Raw genomic sequence first — 20,855 nt, forward strand, 5'->3', positions numbered from 1 at the left:
CTGACAGACAGGTTCTGGCCTTTTGACCCCACGGGAAAATAACTATCTGCAAATACTTTCACCTGATGACGCAACATGCAGTTATATTTCCTACTAATCATCTAATATAATATCAGTTCCACACCGCCAGCTAGTTAGAAATACAATAAATAAGATGAATGAAAATCTGCCCCCCCCCCAAAAAAAAGAACCCCTGACAGGCATGTGATTATTTAATTATGGCCGATTTACAACAACAAACATAGAAAAAAGAAACAGAAAACATCGTCACACGTTGTGAAAATGCAGATGAATCACTGATGAATGTGACAGTCGGAGGCGGTTGGATGGATGACGGGTCACCATCAACGTCAGCACGCAAAAGCAGAGGCACAGTTATCGCCTTCGTAAAAGGAAAAAAAAAAAAGATCAGTAATTATGAGAATAATAATTATAATAATAATGCAAATTGAAATCATTTAATTAACTTACGATTTATTTTTAAACCGATACAATAATTAATGAATTAAATATAAAGTGTCGTTAACAATATTATTACATCTAATAATTCGAATAATTGATTTTCCATACAAATAAATACTACAATTTGAGAGCAGTTAATACAAATTTTATGATGACTTATTTAAAAGGTACAATGTATCCTGAATGATAAAAAAACAAACTGCAGTAATTAGCCAATTCCACTGTCGCCACAAATGCTTCCAGAACAAAAAAAAAAATGAAATCCATATAAAGTAGTTTTACCTTTACAAACGGAGGAGTAATAATCCTGATAGTAACCACATGAAGCTCACTCTTCCAGCTCAGTCACCCCTCACGCTATATTGTGAAAATCCTTATAAAAACTGAAATAGACTCCCAGGTGTCTGGATGAAGAACAGGTGGCTGAACTGTCAATTTAAAAGGGAAAAAAGCAGATCAATTGAATAATTGCACAGGTTGTTTTTTTTTTTAATTTTGTCTTTTTTTTTTTAACTTTGAAGCACTAATTAGAGCTGGTCCATCCCACACGTGAATAATTAGTCTTTATTGATATCGTCCAGTAAATAGTAGATAATAATCCAGAATAAAACAAATCTAAATTGGCTCTCCATTTTTGTCCTTGTCCAAAAACTATATCACTGTTTTCCCTTCCAGTTCTCTTGTGTGTGTTTTTTCTTCCTTTCTATCTTTGTGTGTGTGTGTGTGTGTGTGTGTGTGTGTGTGTGTGTGTGTGTGTGTGTGTGTGTGTGTGTGTGTGTGTGTGTGTGTGTGTGTTTCAAAGTTTCTGGAGGGGTACAAAAACCATGGTGCCTCGAGGGAAAATAGCGACCAGATTAGGCTTTCCTTTCAAGGCCTGTGACATTAGTTGCTGCTAATCCGAATTGGGCTAATTGCTTTCCCAACATCAGCCCAGCCCCGATTCCTCAGACTTCTGCGGTAACCCGGACGACCTCACAAAACAGGAATATTAAAATATATATATATATATAAATATATAAATACATATATGTTCCATTTTCAGACTGAGAAAGTCTACTTGGAATGTCAGAGAATGTGGGACAGACGTATACAAAAAAAAAATCTCTCGAGAATGGAGACAACGAATTAGCTGTTGGAGCGGATTTACAGCTTAACCAAAGAAATCAATAACCTAGTGGAGCCATTGTTTCTAAAGAAAACTACTCGACACACTCATCATTCAGTGCAGCAGGTTAGTGGTGTGAATTTTTGACAGCTGCAGCCTGTGACAAGTGAGAAGCAATAACATTAGCACTACAAAGGTGGGCTGCAACCAGAACAAATACCCGTGTGGGAATGGAGACGTCAGGATTTAGACGGAGCCCGCATGTTGACAGAAAGTTGAAGGAAGAGCGATGACGCTGATGACTGCGTTGATGCTAAGAAGCCATTAGGACGCGTAAGTAAACACGGTTCCTCTAATGTGTTAAGAACATGAGGAACGTTATGATCCGTTCTAGAAATAAATTGTGCACCGTGGCTGCTGTTATTGGTGAGTACAGTAAATCATGGCACCGTCGGGCGGGGTGACTGGGTGGGAGGGAGGGAGGGAGGGAGGGGAGGGGGGTGTTTGTGGTCTAATGCATGTCTAATAGGGGGGGTCCTTGACGTGAAAATGTTTGAGCACCCCACCACCACCACCACCACCACCACCACACACACACACACACACACACACACCTCCTGCCCCCTTTTTGATATAAGCTGCGACCATTCACGGTAGGCCTATAGGCTGAGCCACCCGTCCAAGTGAGTACAGAAACAATGCAGGAAGGAGAAACAGATGAATGTGCTCGTTTAGTTTACGGGTTGTTTGATGAAGGAGAATTGGCCAAAGTGTTGTTCCTCACCGCGGGACCCTCGGTGACAGTTTGAGCCGGTCCTCTCGGCTCATTATCTCGCCGGCCCACTGAGGGCCCCATTCAGGCCAGGCAGCTCTCTCTCTGTCTCTCTCTCTCTCTCTCTCTCTCTCTCTCGCTCTCTCTCTCTCTCTCTCTCTTTCTCTCTCTCTCTGGCAGCGTCGTTTGTCTACTCATTGAACCCATAGTCCGGAATGCGATGGTTGTTAGGGAGCCCTCTTTCACCTCCAAAGTGTTTTATTGATGAGCTCTGACTTCTCCTACTTTTTCACATGTCAAAGAAAGTCAAGTGTAGGCCTCCATGACTTCATTTCATGGCGTCCTACACCCCCCCCCATTTCTCTCCCCTCCCCCTGCTTATGCCTATGCGTCTCTCTCTCTCTCTCTCTCACTCTCTCTCTCTCTCTCTCTGCCCTTTCATGCACCCCCTTTCTGCTTTAGTTTGGCTTCCACATTCATACAACTCTCATTCTCTTCCTTTCGGTCCCCCCCTCCTTTTTTTTTTTTTTTTTTTTTTAAGAGTGAGCGACGGGGCTCCTCAGTGCGGAGACTGGTGCTGCCCAAAGCTCCGGGTGTATGCTCAAACACGGGCGCAGAGGGGTTGCTTTTGGGTGCGTTGAGGTGTGCGTTAATAGCCAGTCATTCAACCAGCGCAGTTTAGGAGCGTGTGGCCATGGCTACACAGTCATTTGCTTTACTTTATTTACGCGTGCTATTTGCTGTCAGGTCGCAGGAGTGACGTCGCCGTGCCTCGCAAATGTGTCCATAAAAAGCACCCGAGCTTGCCTAAAGGCTGCGCTCTTCACGCATGGCGTTCTTGTTGACAGGAGGGGTAAGGCCATTCAGGGGAAGGTGATACCCAAAAGAATCAACAAAAGCACGTGGTGGGCATTTTTTGTGTGATTGTTTTCTTTTTGTGGATGGAGTGCAGAGTTATTTTAGAACACACAATATTCAATGACACATAATAACGATAAAAGAAAACAAATCTGGAACAGGCTGGCCCTCCTTTCAGGGTTACTTTGACTTCAGATTCCTTTGCAAAACACAACTCACGTGATTTTTGATTTGAACCAAACTGGTGCAAGTTGGTGAACATTTTAAAGTGCAGATTTGTCAGAGCCCATCGCCTGAAGATCTCTGACACGTGGCATCAAGAATAGAAAACACACACACACACACAAATAAGCAGAGGTGACATTTTGCTACTTCTCAGGAGCATAATTGCATGTGTCTCTAGCATGCGTAAAGAGCTGCTCTCACATTGACTTCAGTACTGGATTCCGTCCCCCTTCGCAGCACAAGCTAGCCTCAGGTTTGTGCTGCTGAACATGCCTGAGATTCCCTGCCCGGACCCAATTCAGCCTGGAAGAATAGAGCTTTCCGTCCAATGGGCACTTCCGAGGCAGTTGCTTTGCAATATTCAGCAAGTGAGCGCAGGGTATTTGCATGCGCGGGCTGATTAGTGGGTTGGGAAGACGAGTCTCTCTCTCTCTTTCTCTCTCTCTCTTTCTCTCTCTTTCTCTCTCTCTCTCTCTCGCTCCATCGCTCGCTCTCTTTCTTGCTGTGGCTCGGCCCCGTTTCCCGCTTTCGCTGTGGTGCAGGGGGAAGTGTTTATATGGGGGATGATGACAGAGGTCGGGTCGCGCTAATGGGCCAGTGAAGAGCGGCGGAGGGAGGCGAGGCGAAGCGAGGCGCACACAGCAGACCAGGAACACATACATTAATACACTTGTTCCCTCACCAATCAGCATAGGTGTGTTCATTCTCTTCCCCCCACCTCCTTCCACCATTACTCTCCCTTCCTCCCTCCCCTCCTCCCTCCCTCCCTCTCTCTCTCTCTCTCTCTCTCTCTCTCTCTCTTCCCCACTCTCTCTCTCCCCGACTCTCTCATTCGCTCGCTCACACGCCAGCGCACATCCTCGCCAAACTCCGTGCGTCCTGACATCTGAGTTCACTGTCAATCTCTGTCTCCTTCGCAGGGATATCCCCTCCGTCTCCGCCGAAGACCACTGGAAACTAATTTTTCCTCTTCTTCGCGCCCTGAGAGAGACTGATCCTGGTCGGCTGTTTTTGTTTTTCTCTTTCTGTGGTGTGTAGAAATAGGCAGTAGCCTATAGTTTACCAAGGACTTTGACAACCACGCAGGATGCCCCAAAAAGGTGAGATTCTGGAAAAAAAGTTTATTTTTTCTGTACGGGTAAATCATAATTGTATGATTATTGTTATTAATATTATTATTGTTATTAGTCGTTTACTCTCGGCTGTAGGTGAGCTTGTGTGTGTGTATGTTTGTGTGTGTGTGTGTGTTTTCTTTTTCTTTTGATAGTTTGAACTGAGCAGCCTGTCCTCTCACTGAACTCCATCAAATGTGCGAACAGGCTTCAGCGTCTCTGTCTGTTTTATCCGCTCCATTTTTATTTATTTATTTACTTCCTTTAGTCTGCGGTTGTTTTTAGGCCCCTCGGATAGCGTAACGCTTTTTTTTTATGACAGCAAAGAGTAAAAAGGCACGTTGGGCCGGGACAGTGATCATCGTGGAGAATGGGGCGCAATGACCCGTTGAGGAAAGGTGTCAGATTGATTCACGCAGTCGAGTCACCGAAGCGCCTTCTCAGTGAGAAGAAGGAAGAAGGAAGCAAAAGAAGAAGAAGAAGAAACTTAGGGAGCGAGGCCCGTTTTAGTGTGTTTGTTTGTCAGGAAATAGAAAAAAAAACCTCCAACAAAACACAACTTTCTCTCTTTACTCAAACTGCTTCAATCTTATTAACAGCGAGCGACAACATGTCCAATATAGCAGGAGGACTATTTGCCCAACAATGATCCCGGCAGGCCTCTCAGCTCCGGAGAGGTTTCACATAATTTCAGCTCTTTCATACTAGAATTCTATTTTTCTGCTTTGGCGTTTTTCTTTCTTTTTTTTTTTTAACAAAACATTATGAGAAAATACAGAAATAAGATAAAAAAATAAATGCCGCAAATTCTTCTATTTACGCATTTCGTATTGAATATGTAACGATAAAAAACAACGCAAGTAGGCCAAGAAAAAATAGAAATATATGAATAAAACGGCACATATTCTGTCTACTTGGTTTGATCCTGGGAGCTGACAAGAAGCGGGCTTCCTATAACTTCAACTCGTCCTCACGAAATTGATTTTAACATGCAACATTTTTTTTAAGCCTCCTCCATATAAACAGTAAGCTTTCAACCTGCACCGGAGCCATTGTACTCATTTCTGCATATGAATGTTGTGTGCGGAGGATCGAACAGTCAGAATAAGCATCTTGAATTAAGACATTGTCGTTACGGATTACTAAAGGAAAAGAAATGCAGATTAGATTGTAGTTAACCTCAGGAACAACAACGTTTGAGCTTTCGACCTTTAAATAAATGATTAACCACACGTTCCATTCAGGGTAAAAAAAAAAAAAAAAAAACCCCGCTTCTAATTGCAGTTCGTTCGCAGGCCTCTAAAACGCCAGATTAAACGTCAAATAAATCAATTAATAAGAAATATAGGTGTTGTTTAATGTTGATATGCTAAACAGGCTAACTCAGGCTATGCGGGCCAGTGTGATGGAATCTGGATTTGATTGATGAGCCAACACTTAAAACATGAAAGAAAGAATCCAATCGCAATGGCGGCTCTGTACGTGCCTAGTCCCTGAAGCAGGCTCGCTCCACGTCGGTATTAGGCCATTTTGCTCTGCCCACAACACAGCTTTGCATGCAGGGAGAAAATGAAAACTCCAGACTTCTCCCTCACTGGCCCCCTTTTTATCTGTTCCCCATTCAAAAGCTCCTTTAATGCATTTGTCTTTTCCAATTGAGCTCCCTACTGCGCTGTTGTGTCTTTAAGCCCGCTTTACAACCTGCACCAGCAGCACCGAATAACCACCAAATATTTATAACAAGAAATTACTTTTAATTTTTTCTCTCTCCCCTTCTTAAAAAAAAAAAAAAAAAAAAAAAGCACAAACAAAACCAACATTCACACGCTAGCGGCGCCGGGGTCACGGTCGTGTGTGTGTATGTGTGTGTCAATGTGTGTGTCAATGTGTGTGAATGGTCCCGGAGGGGGTGGATGCATGCCTCCGGCTCTTTGTATTAATCTGAACTTGTTGGTGTGTTTAGTGGGGAAGCTGTGTGTTTCTAGTCGCGGAGGCCGAGTTTTCGCCCCGGGTTTTGGAGGTATATGGAGGCAGAAAAAAGGGGGTGCATTGTTGGGAGTCCAGCAGGCTTTTTGTACCCCCTCCTGGTCTGGACTTTAGCAGACTTGTGAGGCGAGGAAGACAGCGTGTGTCACTCCAAAAGAGGAAGAATAGTTAAAAAAAAAAAGATCCTACAGCTGAGATAATTCTTTTTTTTTGTCAATTAAAATTGGAGAAAATAACTTAATGTTTCAAATAAAATGTGAATGCCAGTCCCAACAACACAACTGGGCTGCTACTTCACATTTACCCTGACAAGTGCTTCCGGAAACAAACGTTTTGAGACGTTATAATAACACCCCCCCCCCCCCAGTCCTCATATTTGTAGCTTTATTTTTTAATTCAAATCCAAATAAAGATGACAAGAAGTGCATCAGTATAGCTTTGGCTGTGCTAATGTGTTGTTTTGCTTTGTCCTATAGGGAGACATTAAGTAGTGAAAACGGCAGATGATTGACTAAATTGTTATAGAGTGGACAGTCAACTCTGTTTCCAGGCAAGTTTAATTAAAATACATACATACACTGAGGAATTCATTATGCATCTGTCATGTATAAACACCAGATCCGCATTTCTCTCTCTCTCTCTACATATATATATATATATATAAAAAAAATCCAAACGAACGAGATGACTTTTTTTCTTTTTATGTGTTTGTAAATGAAAACATGCGAATCATTCGAAAAGTTCGTTGTTTCTAACCACTTTTATTATCTCCTTGTGACGCTTAGAATACCACAACCAAGCCACGTGGGAGTCTGGCGTAGCCTCAATGATGCAGAACAGTAAGTTGTCTTTATTTCTGTACATGTATTTATTGATTTGCTCTAAAACAAAACAACAACAACAAAACTTTGATTACAACCGCAATGTGGTTGCATGGAAGGAAGCAACACCCACTGACATTATGCACTGCGCAATAACTTTAACAGCACTTTAAAAGAGAGGGGGTGGACCAAAAAAAAAGAGGAGGGAGGGGTTGTGTGTGTGTATGTGCAGGCATAAATTTGCATGACTTTGAGGTGCAGGGGGCGAAATATTGTCAGATATTTGACGGCCGTTTCATTGCTGTTAATTCATTTTTTTGTTGCAATGATACAGGCAAGTTACTACTGAACAAGTTAATCACAGAGAGGGAGAGAGAGGAGTAGGAGGGGTGGTGGTGGGGGGAGGTTGAGAGGGAGATTTTTGTTTCTGCTTGACTTGGTATTAAATAATTGCACAGCCGTCTGCATTAGCGTTCGAGCTGGCTGCCAGGATGCATACAAGATTAGCCGCGCAGAGAAGAGCCCTGCATGAAACATGAGCAAACGCAATAATGTCTTATGTAGATTAGTCCATATTCTTCACGGACAGACAGCATGAACTAGAAAGAAAATGCTCGTATTACAACCGCAGGCCTCACTGTTCACTGCAGCCTGAAGATAAATATTAACAAGCATATTGTCGTGGGTGCCAATCAAAAAAAAAAGAAAGAAAGAAAGAAAGAAGTTTCCTTCTTAAAAAAAAAAAGTGGCCCATGAGTTGAATACTGTCTTATTCCTGGTGTTGTTGATCCAAACAAGGTTAAACATGAAACATTCTCTCTCTTGCTGCTGGACAAGAGGTGTATGACATCTGTGATGAAGGTGTGTGGAATAATTTTATTATATTATTCTCCATATGCCTTGATGACGTGTCTGTGCTGTAATCTGTGCGCATTCTATAGTGGAGATATGTTGGACCACTGATTGTTTTGATGTGTGGGAGAAAGTGTGATTCATAATGAGGCATGTGATTTAAAAAAAAAAAAAAAAAAAAGCACACGCGCGCGCGCGCACAAATAATACCCGGAATAGTTGTACAAACCGGTGGCATGAATTTGTAGCGCTGTGTTTTGGCTGCGCAATGCGACAGAGGATTTTATCTCTTTTTTTTGTTGTTTTTTTTGGGCTTGCCAGTTGTCTATTATGAAGATGATGATGGGCCTTATCAAAGCTGGGTACAATACCCTGCGCGCCTGCTTTGCTGCGGATTGATGTTAATGGGTTACTCCCCTGGCTTGGCGTGTGATGTCTGGTGCGAATTGCCGAGGAGATATCATTGGGTCCGGCCCTTTGGGTTGTCTAAAGGTCGCGACGGCCTCGGTGGCTTTTGTGCTAATAACTCCTGGGTGTATATGGTGGGGAGCGTCCAAAATGACACCATATGTTTTGCTATTAGTCCACTTGCAATAGAATACAAGGCGCATAATCAGCGCCAGCGGGCGAGATCGACTCCGGGCACTTGAGGGAATTGTGCCATGATTAAGACTTAACCTTAGGAGAGTTTGATTTGTATGTGATGTCCTTATCTGACGGTTTAATCGATCCAGAGGATTTATATGATAGTTATAAATCAGAGGCGATGGAGCAGCCCTGGAAAGCCCGCAGAGCAGAGCTGCTTAATGCGGGTGTAGGCCAATTTCATCGTAAGAACTCTATTAATTCCACTTAATCCTGGAATTACCAAAGAACAGGAGGGATGATAATGGATTTAGCCTTCTATCAATCAGATCCACGCAGGAAGATTATTACACGTAGCGGACAAAAGGGTTGTGTTACCTGGTTAAACAGCTTTATTAGCACTCAGGCTCAATTTTGACCGTTTAAACAAAAAATTAAAGAAAAGCAGAGTCCTGTGACATATTTCAGAGTAAAGACGCCCACCGATTGCACACAACAGGACTGCAGTGGCTGTGAGCATTTGTTGTCAAATACAAACAAGGGTGGGGGGGGGGGGGGACTGCATGTCACTTTTAATATGTTAAGAATCCAGGCGCGCCCTCGTTTGTGTGACCGCGCGTAGCCCCTGGCCACCTTAAAACGAAGTCTCCCTCGGAGGGTAAACGAGTAGCGTCCAATTTTGTCTGAGTGATATCCAAATGCAGACAGAAAGGGTCGTTTTATCATGCTACTATTTGTCGTGACGATGCGATTTTCAAAAGCGGAGCGGTGTCATAAAGTGACATGCCTGCCACAAGTGCTCCAACTGATCTTTTCAATTAGCCTTCCATGCATGATCCGAGGCGACTTCCGCCTATTCCCAGAAATTAAGCTCAAACTTGACGTGCAGCTAGCTTTATTTTAAAGACAAATGTCAGGCAGGCTCATCATATTTTCCCCCTCTTCTATATTTGGAGCTTATTTATTGCTAAGGAGCCTCTGCTCCCGGAGTCAATGTAGCGGGCGGCAGCGCAGGGGAAGGCAGCGGAGACGCAGAGAGCAGCTCAGGCACTCCGGGGAGCCAGCTCTCCCATTTGGCTGCAGGTTTGCGGGTTTATTCTGTCCTTTGCAGAGATGACGCACAACAATTTAAGGATAATTTACAGGAAAGCTTGCTATTTAATTTAAAAATAACCCCTGATTTCAGAGCTAGTTTCCAATGTGATGGCTGTCCGATGGGTGCGTAATTCCAGCGTTTTTTGACCCTGGGATTCCAGGATTGACTCTGACTTTCTAAACAGCTGTGATGCTACTGAATGAAACCTGCTTTACAGCACGATTTCCAGTTGTGTTTGGCGTGACGGTCCGTGCTGCTGGTTATTATGCTGGTTATTATTTGGATGATAGTTGGTGCTGAACTTGGTGCTGCGCAGCTGAAGGGATGGATAACGGTGCGACTGACTTCCTACCTGTTTAGTTATTTTTTTATTATAAAGCTTGCAAGAATAAAGAGGATATCTATTTATTCATTATCGGACGTATTGTTTTGAGAGGTTTTGCTTTAGTTTACGTGCATGTCTCATTGAGTTGGTCTTCAAAGAGGATTGTACCGAGCCGTATGAGAGTTTAATAAAACTATTCTCACGAGTTCAGTAAGAACCTTTTGTTTAAGTATAATAAAAAACCACAACTAGAATAAAGCGTCTGCTTCCTTCATATTAATCTGCTATTAATTACCATAAAATGAAAATATGTGCTGTATCTACGACGGTGCGATGACCACGATGCTTCTGTCTCCATGTAGGTCACAGTGGCGTAAACCAGCTTGGTGGTGTGTTTGTAAACGGTAGACCGCTGCCGGATTCCACCAGGCAGAAAATAGTTGAACTTGCACACAGTGGCGCTCGACCCTGCGACATCTCCAGGATACTGCAGGTGACAGACACTCGTCTCATTTTTGATCCGGAAAACAGGTTTTTATCCAGACTTTATTTTCAACGCACACAAGCTGATCCCCCCCCCCCCAAAAAAAAAAACTCTAGTGTGCAAACGATATTTAATACATCATGGTATTATTCTAAATGGTTGATTTAATTCAGTAAAATGAATTAAATTCAGTAGGAATTACTGGACATGTAACAAGGCCGACAGAAAGTAATAATAATCTGCCTGCTCTTATCAAAATGCCTAATATACCATTCAAGGCATATTTTTTGTGTTTATAGACCCATGATGAAGTCCAAGTGCTGGACAGTGAAAAGGTGATAATTATTTGACGCCATCTTAGAATTTCCGCTAATAGTCCTAAATAATGTATGTGAATTGTGTCTGTTGTCTTCTATTCAGGTTTCCAACGGCTGTGTGAGCAAGATTCTGGGCAGGTATTATGAGACTGGCTCCATAAGACCGAGAGCGATAGGCGGCAGCAAGCCAAGGGTCGCCACACCGGAGGTGGTCGCGAAAATTGCGCAGTACAAGCGGGAGTGTCCGTCTATCTTCGCCTGGGAGATCCGAGACAGACTCCTGTCGGAGGGCATCTGCACCAACGACAATATACCCAGTGTAAGTGCGCATGATTTAATTTGCCAAATGACTTCTTTTTTTTCTCCTCTCATGCAGTGAAGGAAGGGGAGATGAGCACCCAAGCATTCAGTCCAATTAAATAAGTCATTAGTGCACGTTTATTATCATCTCTGCGCCTGCGTACAAACACACCAGCGCTCACTTTCATCATATGTGATTTGTCATTCAGGTGTCATCGATAAACAGAGTCCTCCGCAACCTGGCTAGTGAAAAGCAACAGATGGGCGCAGATGGCATGTATGACAAGCTGAGAATGCTCAACGGTCAGACAGGAACTTGGGGGACCCGGCCCGGCTGGTACCCCGGAACATCAGTGCCAGGGCAGCCCAACCAAGGTGAGCCTCATTATCACATAGCGGCGATGAAGACACCTTGACGCATGCTCGCCTGCCTGTGCTGATTCGGGTTCTTGGAGAAAGAAAGAAAGAAAGGGAAGGGGGAAAAACAGCGTGTTAGTAAAGTCCAGCAGATGAATGTGACCAGTACTGCAGTGGTTCCGGTCCACGGCTGTGTTTGCAGGAATTGGCATGCTTTGATGCCCTGAACAAGACCCCCAATTAAGACTCGACGATTAGGAGAAGCCAAAGGCCATGCATGCAGCCTGAATGCCTCCACTGTCCCAGACATGGATGTGCGTGACAGCGGCTTGTCCTTTCAGCAGAGGTGTCCATCCAACAGCCTGCATTTTCCTCCCCTCCTGATGGGGAGCAGAGCCGGGGAGCTGTGTGCGCGGATATTAGTACAAAGGAATGTTTTCCTTCACACGCAATGATTGGTTATGGGAACGCTCGGCGCTACGTGTAATTGCTCATTAGAGAGGGCTTTGTTTCTCATTATGGCAACATGCAGGAGTGTGGAGATGCTGAAGCTGCGGTGGAAATGTTCCACTTCAGAGGCTTCCTGTCGGCCAACTGCAGGCCAGACACTCAGCTCATCCCCTCACAAGACCCTCTTCTTCCGTTCCTGTATTTAAAAAAACAAAACAAAACACAAAAAATCCCTCTTTAAATCACCAGAATCGTCGTTTCTGCTTAAACAGAGAAGCGGAACGCGAGTGGTGGAATTTAGTCGAAGCAAATAATAATTTGCATTTGTAATGACCGTTTGGGCACGTGGGCTTTTAACGAGCATTAAAGCGGAAACGATCGTTTTAACGGCAAATGCTTTTTTTTTTTTAATTATTACTATTAATGTATGTAGTTTTCCATTTAATTCAATTATTTTTTTTTAAATAACAGTGCATTTTAGTAGTTGTAGTATTTTAAACGTTATTTACAGGCAATTAATTCCAATCACATAACAATAATACTAATAATTCTAATAACCCTAATAACACGAGCACTAACAAGCATGTGGTGATTGCGTTTTTAACGCAGTAAAAGCGCCAATGAAAGCGCGCTCTCCGGGGAATGGAAATATGTTTTCCATCTGACAGCCGAGTAAGCAGACATAAAGGATACATGGAGAATGACAGGGCCCCAAAGAAGACAACTCTATCCAAAGAGGAACGAATAAAAACTCCTCACCGATTTCGTCTTTTATCTCTTTCTCATTCTCACTCGCGGCCTATATGGCTCTAAATCCCGTCTATAGGATTTAGTCTCTCACTTTCTCTTTCAGTTTTAAGCGGTTTCTCAAGAGTGTTTTGATCCGGTCTCAGCGGCTGAAAGGTGCCGCAATTGGTTCGGTATCTTTTTTTTTTTTTTTTTTTCCTGCTGCTTTTCCGCCTCACTGGTTGAGACATCGTGATACTAAAGAATGAGTTTATTTCCCAGCGCTTTTATAAAAGAAAACAAATCCCATCCCAGCGTCACCGGGTCTGGCAGACGGATAATAGCTGCACATTCACTCCTTTTTATGGATTATCCGGAGTGAAGAAACAAAGATACAAACTATTGGCCTATAGAGGAAAACTTTTGTCTTTTTTGCAGCAGCAGCAGCAGCAGCAGCAGCAGGAGGAGAAATTGTCAAGAAACATCAGGTTTTCCTCCAGTAAACCTTCCCATGCAATCAATACTTTTTTTCCCCATCGGGCCTGCAGGAAGAGTTTATTTCAGACACAGCTTCTAAATGTCTAATTTATTTTGTACACATGTAATAAAAATTACATCTATATATGTATGTATATATGTATATATATGTATATATATGTGTGTGTGTGTGTGTGTGTGTATATATATATATATATGTGTGTGTGTGTGTATATATATATATATATACACACATATATATACACACACACACACATATATATATATGTATATATGTGTGTATATATATATATATATATGTGTGTGTCTGTGTGTGTATGTGTATATATATATATGTATAAGTATATATATGTATGTGTATATATAGGCTGCACAGCCTCCGCACCTGTTCCACCTATGTACCCTTGAGCAAGGCACCGGTGTCGTGGCTTTTCAGTTCAATATTACATATCTCTAATCAAAACAGCCCCTGCTTAATTTCGCATTAACTCCTCGGTGTGATAATGATGTCCAACAACAAGACAGACATTAGTGGATAAGCCTCGCCTTTGGGCCCACCGCGGACAAGCAGCAGCCGTGAATAGATTGGCCTTATTTTGGTTGTTCAGGGGGCTTGCATGCTCTCTCCTCACTCATTTGTTTCCAATTGAAGACAGAAATCCTGACTGGCGTGTAGCTGGCCGGGGGACGTGATTAATGATGGTAGTGGATAAGGGTTAACACACTGGACTCAAAGCTCTGTTGACTGGGATCCTCGTGCGCACAATGCCAAAGCACTATAGCCTGCGCGCCTCCAGAGAGAGAGGATCCTTTTGTCATCTCCTCCAATAGCCCCCCTCCCATATATTACACCCACCGAGGGCTCACTGCTCGTCCCTGCCTGTGTCCATAGTTTAATGGTTTCCCTTACTCCTGGAAGGGCATTGTATCATTCTGAAAAGCGTCTTCTGCTATTCAGAAGTTGGTGGTCACCTCAATGGCCATACCAACGCCCATATGGGAACCACCATTGAGGCATTACTCTGCCCTAAAAAAAAAAAAAAAAAACAGGAGGGGTGGTTGGAGAGTTTGGGGTTTTTAATACATTTCATAGGCTCTGAAAAGAGGCTCGCCACATCTTGTCACATTTCTCTTAACCTTTTGAGAACACACGCCATTGTTGCGCAGCGATAAGTACGCGGAGCCAGCCTGCTTTTCCCACAATATTTTATAAACAGTTAAAGGCCTTTTGATATTGTTGCTTTTCACACAGGCGGCGTAATCTGACAACATTAAGACAATAATTCCTCTGATTTTGAATTAAATCAAGCATGATATGGGCTTTAATTAATGATGTCGCTCCGCCGTTTGTACAATTAGCTACGGTCTTCTTACACGGCTACCCCAAATTAATTATTCAATTATCTTGATTGAATGTATATTTCAATTAACTTTTTTTTTTTTTTTTTTTTGGTCGCAGATGGCTGCCAACAACAAGACGGTGCAGGAGAAAACACAAACTCAATCAGCTCGAACGGTGAAGATTCCGAGGAGACGCAGATGCGACTGCAGCTGAAGAGAAAACTGCAGAGAAATCGCACGTCCTTCACACAAGAGCAGATTGAAGCTCTGGAAAAAGGTCCAACCATCACTCAAGCACCGATGCATCACTGCTGTTTATCATTTCTAAAAATGTTGTGTCCCCCCCCCCCCCCCCCGTTTATATTCAAAGACACATCCCATGATGATCCTGGTAAATTAGAAATGCAACAAAAACCCGGCTTGTCATACTGGATTAATAAGGACCTGTAAATAAAATGTTTTTTAATATAAAATCTCTCAAAGATAAAAAAATCATAGTGATTTACGTTAAATGGTAAAAACCCAATAAAAAAAAAAAGATCAAAACACAATAAAAGTGACTTAAATACTGTCAGATCATTCTTGTTTTAAGGTTTTAAAGCATGGAATTTACTGCAAAATACACATTTTTTTAAACCAATAAATGTCCATGACTTGTCCGCACCTTTGAGATGAATTAGCATGACCATACACACTCTGAAGCATCTGTTTACACATTTAAAAATAAACCCTGAAATGTTTGGAAACACCACAAACCCGTATTCAAGTGACTCAGCATTAACCAAGAGAGACTCCCCCCGTCAATCTTAAATGAACATTTACTATAATATGAAGCTGTTTGTCAATTGCCATGACTTTTCTCACCGAAATTTCTGACTTTATTTTTTCAAAAACTTTCCCGGGCCTTGAAATTGCTACTTTTAAATTCCATGACTTATCCAGGTTTTTCATGACCTTGTTTACTGCTGGCTCCCTGACAAATGTTCTTTTCTTGCTGCAGAATTTGAAAGAACTCACTATCCAGATGTTTTCGCACGAGAGAGACTAGCGGCGAAAATCGACTTGCCAGAGGCAAGAATACAAGTGAGCATCTTTCTTTACCTTTCGCCTTTAATGAAAAGCCAAAAAAACAAAGAGACGTGTGACGGCTAACGTGGATCTTCTATGGCAGGTATGGTTCTCAAACAGAAGAGCAAAGTGGAGGCGAGAGGAGAAGCTGCGGAACCAGCGCCGACAGGCCAACAACTCCTCCAGTCACATTCCCATCAGCAGCAGCTTCAGCACCAGCGTGTACCAGGCCATCCCACAGCCCACCACGCCGGGTATGGACACACACACACACACACACACACACACTCTTATGACTGCCCATCAGCCAGAGAATGACAACAGGCCTCATTTCTAACTAGTTCTCCAGTACAAATTTCTACTTTTTTGGATTTTTTTAACCCTCAGTGTAGCCTGACATCTATTAAATTGCCATCAGGCTTTACTTACTGCCAGACTAAGTAGAGGGCTACATAAAAAAATATAGATTGATACGTGTGAGAGAACATAGATAATAAATCTATCCCTCTCTATCTAGCTATCTATCTATACCATATTTTCTGTGGATGCACGAGACTCCTGGCTGATGGTGCACTCTAGTGCAGAAGCTCCAGTAGCTTCCTTGTGATGGATGACTGAGCTAAACTCTTCAGCTGACTGTCTGAGTAATTACTGAGCTGAAGCTTCTGCTCACAAGTCCATCACCTGAGACACACACTGCTCAGTATTTGTCCGGGCCTATCAGCCTGTCAAATAAGGCATCATCCTGTGCGTGCACTTCTAATGAGATGATCTCACACACACACACGCTGGAGGACTCTGACTGTGTGTGTTTTTTTTTTTTTTTTTAAACCACGTTTCTTCTTTCCATCCACAGTGTCTTTCACCTCGGGGTCAATGCTGGGTAGACCTGACTCAGCACTCACAAACACCTACAGTGCGCTGCCCCCCATGCCCAGCTTCACCATGGCAAACAATCTACCTATGCAAGTAAGTTCAATAAGCCACAATATATCTATATCTATATATCAATATCTATATATTTTTAAATACGTTAATATAGTGACAAATTTTTCGCGATGTTTGATTTGATTGTAAGAGAGGAACCAAACACAACCCCCTTCATTTTGAAGTGGAGAATAGCAGATAAATCCAATTAAATCAGACAGTATAACACACTGAGCTGAGAACGATGGTTGGCTAAGCTAATGGAACATTCTTTCCCCATCTATAGCCCAGCCAGACCTCCTCTTATTCCTGCATGCTGCCTACCAGTCCGCCTGTGAACGGGCGGAGCTACGAAACATACACGCCCCCTCATATGCAGGCACATATGAACAGCCAATCAATGACCACTTCTGGTACCACCTCAACAGGTAGGCAGAGAGTTTATTGTTTACCAACATTCAATCCACACTTACTGAAACATCTGCCACCTCTCCTAACTAGGGGGTACTACATAGTCATCTTTGTTTCATGATGGGTTGCAGCATCTTTTCCTTTCTATTGAAGAAACTTCATCCTCTTAATGTCTGTGGATCTCTATATTTCATATCATTTTCCTCCTGCAGTTGCATGCTAATTTCATCGCCGCTCTTCGCCATCATGTCAATCCCACGACTCCAGCCCATAGTTTAGTTCCACCCCATTAGGGTGCTGTTACTGAGAGCCATATATACCGGTTAGAGTCATGAAGAGTTAATCATGCATAACCACATTTCCTCTGTGCTAAATTGCTAATTAATTTGATTCATTTGCTGTTGTACTCTCTGTTTAAATGTCATTGCCAAAGCCTCAATTTTATTGAGCTTGCAAGCATTTTACTGTGCAACCATGTGAGGAGCATTGTGACTCATCGCAGCCCCACTGCTCATCTACCTGTTTGCAAGCGTTTAAAGCACAGTGCTCTCTGCTAACGCTAGCTGTCACACTAACTGTGCATGGCGCATACACTCATCTAATTCAGCACTTCTAAGAGGCATTCCATTCTTTCTGTTTTAAATGACGTCATTTCCTTTCTGTCTCTGCAGGACTCATCTCTCCTGGAGTGTCTGTCCCTGTCCAAGTCCCAGGCAGCGAGCCTGACATGTCTCAGTACTGGTCAAGACTACAGTAGAGAAAAGAGCTACTTCACCTTGTAACCACCCACTCCACCATGGCCCTCCGGCAGTGCTCCTCACACATACACGGCACAGGAGAGTAGAGAAGGAGAGAGGTTCGGGAAGAGGCGAGGACAGGAGGGAAGAAAGGAGAGAGACTCTGAGAGAGCTTTGGGATGTCTGGGCTTTGTTTTTTCCAGTGGGACTGTGTGCTGTTCTGTAGCTCTAGGCACATTCAAAAGAGGACTTGGAAGGGAGAACAACGATGGAAAGACAGGATGAAAAAAAAAAAAAAGGACCTCTGTAAAGTGCCCGGTGTTAAATTTTTATGGAACAAAAAAAGAAAAAAAACTTCAGTTTTTTTTTTCTATTTCCAACTTCAGTCATTGTTTCCTTTTTTCTCTGGTGTGTTAGTAAATGGCCATTTGTATGTTAATATGAAAAACCAAGATCAAGTACTGATAGATGGACTGCTAGAAAACCATGTTGGTCTTGCGTTTGTTTGAGAAAGGAGAACCTGAGAGATTCTGCCATGACTATCTTTTAATCTGCTTATATCGAGACTTTCTACCAGCCTTTGCATGGTCTCTGGACGCTGTTGCATATCATTAAAGACGAAAAAGCTGGAGGGAAGACTCTTACTGTGTCAAAAAAAAAATATTGGTCTTATTTCTTACGGATGGATATTGGCAAAGGAAGCTCGATCCACCCACTGAGGCTGTGACTCCCCTCATGATCAGATGAGATGAGCGGGCCTGCGTTTGCTGGCTCTTTCCGACAAGGATCACTATCAACTGCTAAAAGTGTGCAAAGACGGTGCGACATGCAACACAACTCGGACCTCTGCTTTGGTGGTTGGATTGACTTCTAGGTTACCACCGAGGGAACATTAAATGTGGAACACAGGTGTAAAACAAAACCTGTAGTCTGTAAATGGTAGACGGCGTCTTCGATATAATCCAGTTTGTTTATGTCAAAATGTAAAGTACTTGTCTTCCCTAGAAATCTTCCAGAAAGATTTCTCCAATAAAAGTTGATTTCATTTATAACCCCAAGAATATTCTATAAATGTTCCATGCATCATAAACTACATTTCTTTAGGGTCAGGTACAATTTGTCTCTTAGGTATAGTTGTATTATAGTGTCCTATGGTCAAAAAAATTTGTGCAACTAGAAATATTTAATTCCTATAATTATGATTAAACATTGCTTGACAGAGTTTTAAACTTAAGTGTTTGGCAGTTGTTTACAAGTACATATCAGATTTAATCATTGTTGATTGTAAAACAGACCAAAGCCTTTGTATTTCATCTAGTACACAATGTTTTTTTTGTTTTTTTTAAAGATATTAGTCTTGTGTTGCAAAACTTTTTTGTAAACACGTTCTGTTCAATTACATTGGCTTCGAGTTTGTAAGACTGCAGTCGAATCCCGCAGTCCTTATTTATAATTGAAGACCATGGGAGGGTTTTTCTAGCATCATCTGTCATGCTCTTTTGAGTTTTGCATTTTTATTTCAGTGTGTATGTAGAACATGGACACATACTGGGTTTACGTCTGAGCAATGCTTCTGAGATAAAACGTCTACACGCTGTCTCTTAAATATTTCAATTTAATTTTATTTAAAATGGAGCTTTCTAAATGTATTTTGTGAAAACTATAAAACATTTTGTACAGTAAAATTGTGTCTTAAAGAAATATTTTTGCCTGGTCAATGCTGCGTCTAATACAGTGTGTGTTTTTGCTGCGAGGCTTTTAATTTTGATATCATGCGTCCGGTGTAAAAGCAACTTTTGTAAATCTAATGCTGACAAATGCCAGTACAAGGGCTTGTTTTACAGAGACAACACTTCCAATTCCCACCAAACAAAGGTGTCCAAAATAACAAACCTCTCTTGATGTATGAGGCTGAACCAGCTCGACGCCGGCCACACAGCACAACACCACCACACAATGAGAAAGGTCAAGCAATTCACCATCGCTGGCTCTTGTTTTGGTAGAGTTACGATGGTATGAAAAAAAAAAAAAATACAGAACCAATGGGAAGCAGAGACCAGGGCAGAGGGAGAAAAAAAAGTCATGAAATAAAGCAGTCAGTGCCTAGAGCGAGGCAGAGGAGCGATTGTGTGGCAGAGTGAGTTATTTTGCTTCACTTGCTGCCTCAGCAGGGGGGGTTGTGTGTGTGTGTGTGTGTGTGTGTGTGAGGATTTGAGGGGGTGTGTTAGCAAGAGAGAGACAGACCATGTAAAAAGAGAGGATGTTCAGGAAAGTGAGGTCAGATAGCACTCACGCAGCATGAAGCGCCACTGAATATCTTACAGCTTACTAAAGTGATTAATTTAATTCACACATCTCACGAAATATTGAATTTTATCGGTTTGTGGGATCGATTTTTAATTTTTTTTCTAATCACACAGCAGACTACGTTTTTAGAGAACAGGGATTGGAAGAGGGAACGGATGAGACGTCTGCACCGAGACAGAGGACCATTAATAATTTCAGAGAAAGGAGATTCAAAATGCAAGAAAGACTCCAATTAGTGGAAGTCTAAATAATACACAGCTCCAGGATAAAAAGCTGCAAGAGTCATTCTCGCTCTGAAAGAAGTCAGGAAATAAAAGTTCCTGTGAAAGTTTCTGAGAACTTTTCATCTGTTTTTTAATGAGACGCTAAAGGCGACGTGGGAATCGGAACCTCTACAGCAGCACACACAAGCTCGTAACGTCCAAGTGTATGGAAGATCAATCTCGCCAACATTAGAAATCAATAAATGACCTTTGTGTATTTGACAGGTGTTATTACTTCATTTTATAATGACACACATACAAGTGCAGGCCTCTAACATGCAGCGATGGACAAAAATGTTCTCACTAATGCTGCAACTGCAATAAAACAACTAAAGCTTTGGCAAGGATGCCAGAAACAAAATGACGTGCTTCTGCTGCACTCAGTTATCCTTTTTTCAATTGTTTTCATGTCTTATGTTTAAACAAAACATGTCAAATGTGTCAAATAATTTACATTATATAAGTATATA

The 20,855-nt window shown here is 42.3% G+C and overlaps 1 protein-coding gene across 8 annotated transcripts in view; it reads left to right on the top strand.

Moving 5' to 3' along the window:
- Window positions 1–18,191, top strand: part of pax6b (paired box 6b) — a 36,092-nt gene extending 17,901 nt beyond the window's left edge. For 2 of the 8 annotated variants that reach the window (XM_086185540.1, XM_086185546.1), the window contains 13 exons: window positions 4,343–4,522; window positions 7,306–7,359; window positions 8,179–8,202; window positions 10,562–10,692; window positions 10,983–11,018; window positions 11,104–11,319; window positions 11,510–11,675; window positions 14,791–14,949; window positions 15,673–15,755; window positions 15,844–15,994; window positions 16,597–16,709; window positions 16,954–17,095; window positions 17,750–18,191. In XM_086185540.1, the coding sequence (XP_086041666.1) occupies window positions 4,510–4,522; window positions 7,306–7,359; window positions 8,179–8,202; window positions 10,562–10,692; window positions 10,983–11,018; window positions 11,104–11,319; window positions 11,510–11,675; window positions 14,791–14,949; window positions 15,673–15,755; window positions 15,844–15,994; window positions 16,597–16,709; window positions 16,954–17,095; window positions 17,750–17,835 (1,374 nt within the window). In that variant the 5' untranslated portion in view covers window positions 4,343–4,509 and the 3' untranslated portion in view covers window positions 17,836–18,191. Of the gene's footprint in view, window positions 1–3,982; window positions 4,117–4,342; window positions 4,523–6,996; window positions 7,071–7,305; window positions 7,360–8,178; window positions 8,203–10,561; window positions 10,693–10,982; window positions 11,019–11,103; window positions 11,320–11,509; window positions 11,676–14,790; window positions 14,950–15,672; window positions 15,756–15,843; window positions 15,995–16,596; window positions 16,710–16,953; window positions 17,096–17,749 lie in introns of those variants that run through there. The other 6 variants (XM_086185577.1, XM_086185554.1, XM_086185596.1 and 3 more) reach the window with 6 other exon arrangements.
- The last annotated feature ends 2,664 nt before the right edge of the window (window positions 18,192–20,855 follow it).

This window comes from Aulostomus chinensis, chromosome 2, assembly GCF_037954235.1.
Source record: "Aulostomus chinensis isolate RoL2024-O1b breed Wild chromosome 2, RoL_Achi_v1.0, whole genome shotgun sequence".
Taxonomy (NCBI): Eukaryota; Metazoa; Chordata; class Actinopteri; order Syngnathiformes; family Aulostomidae; genus Aulostomus; species Aulostomus chinensis.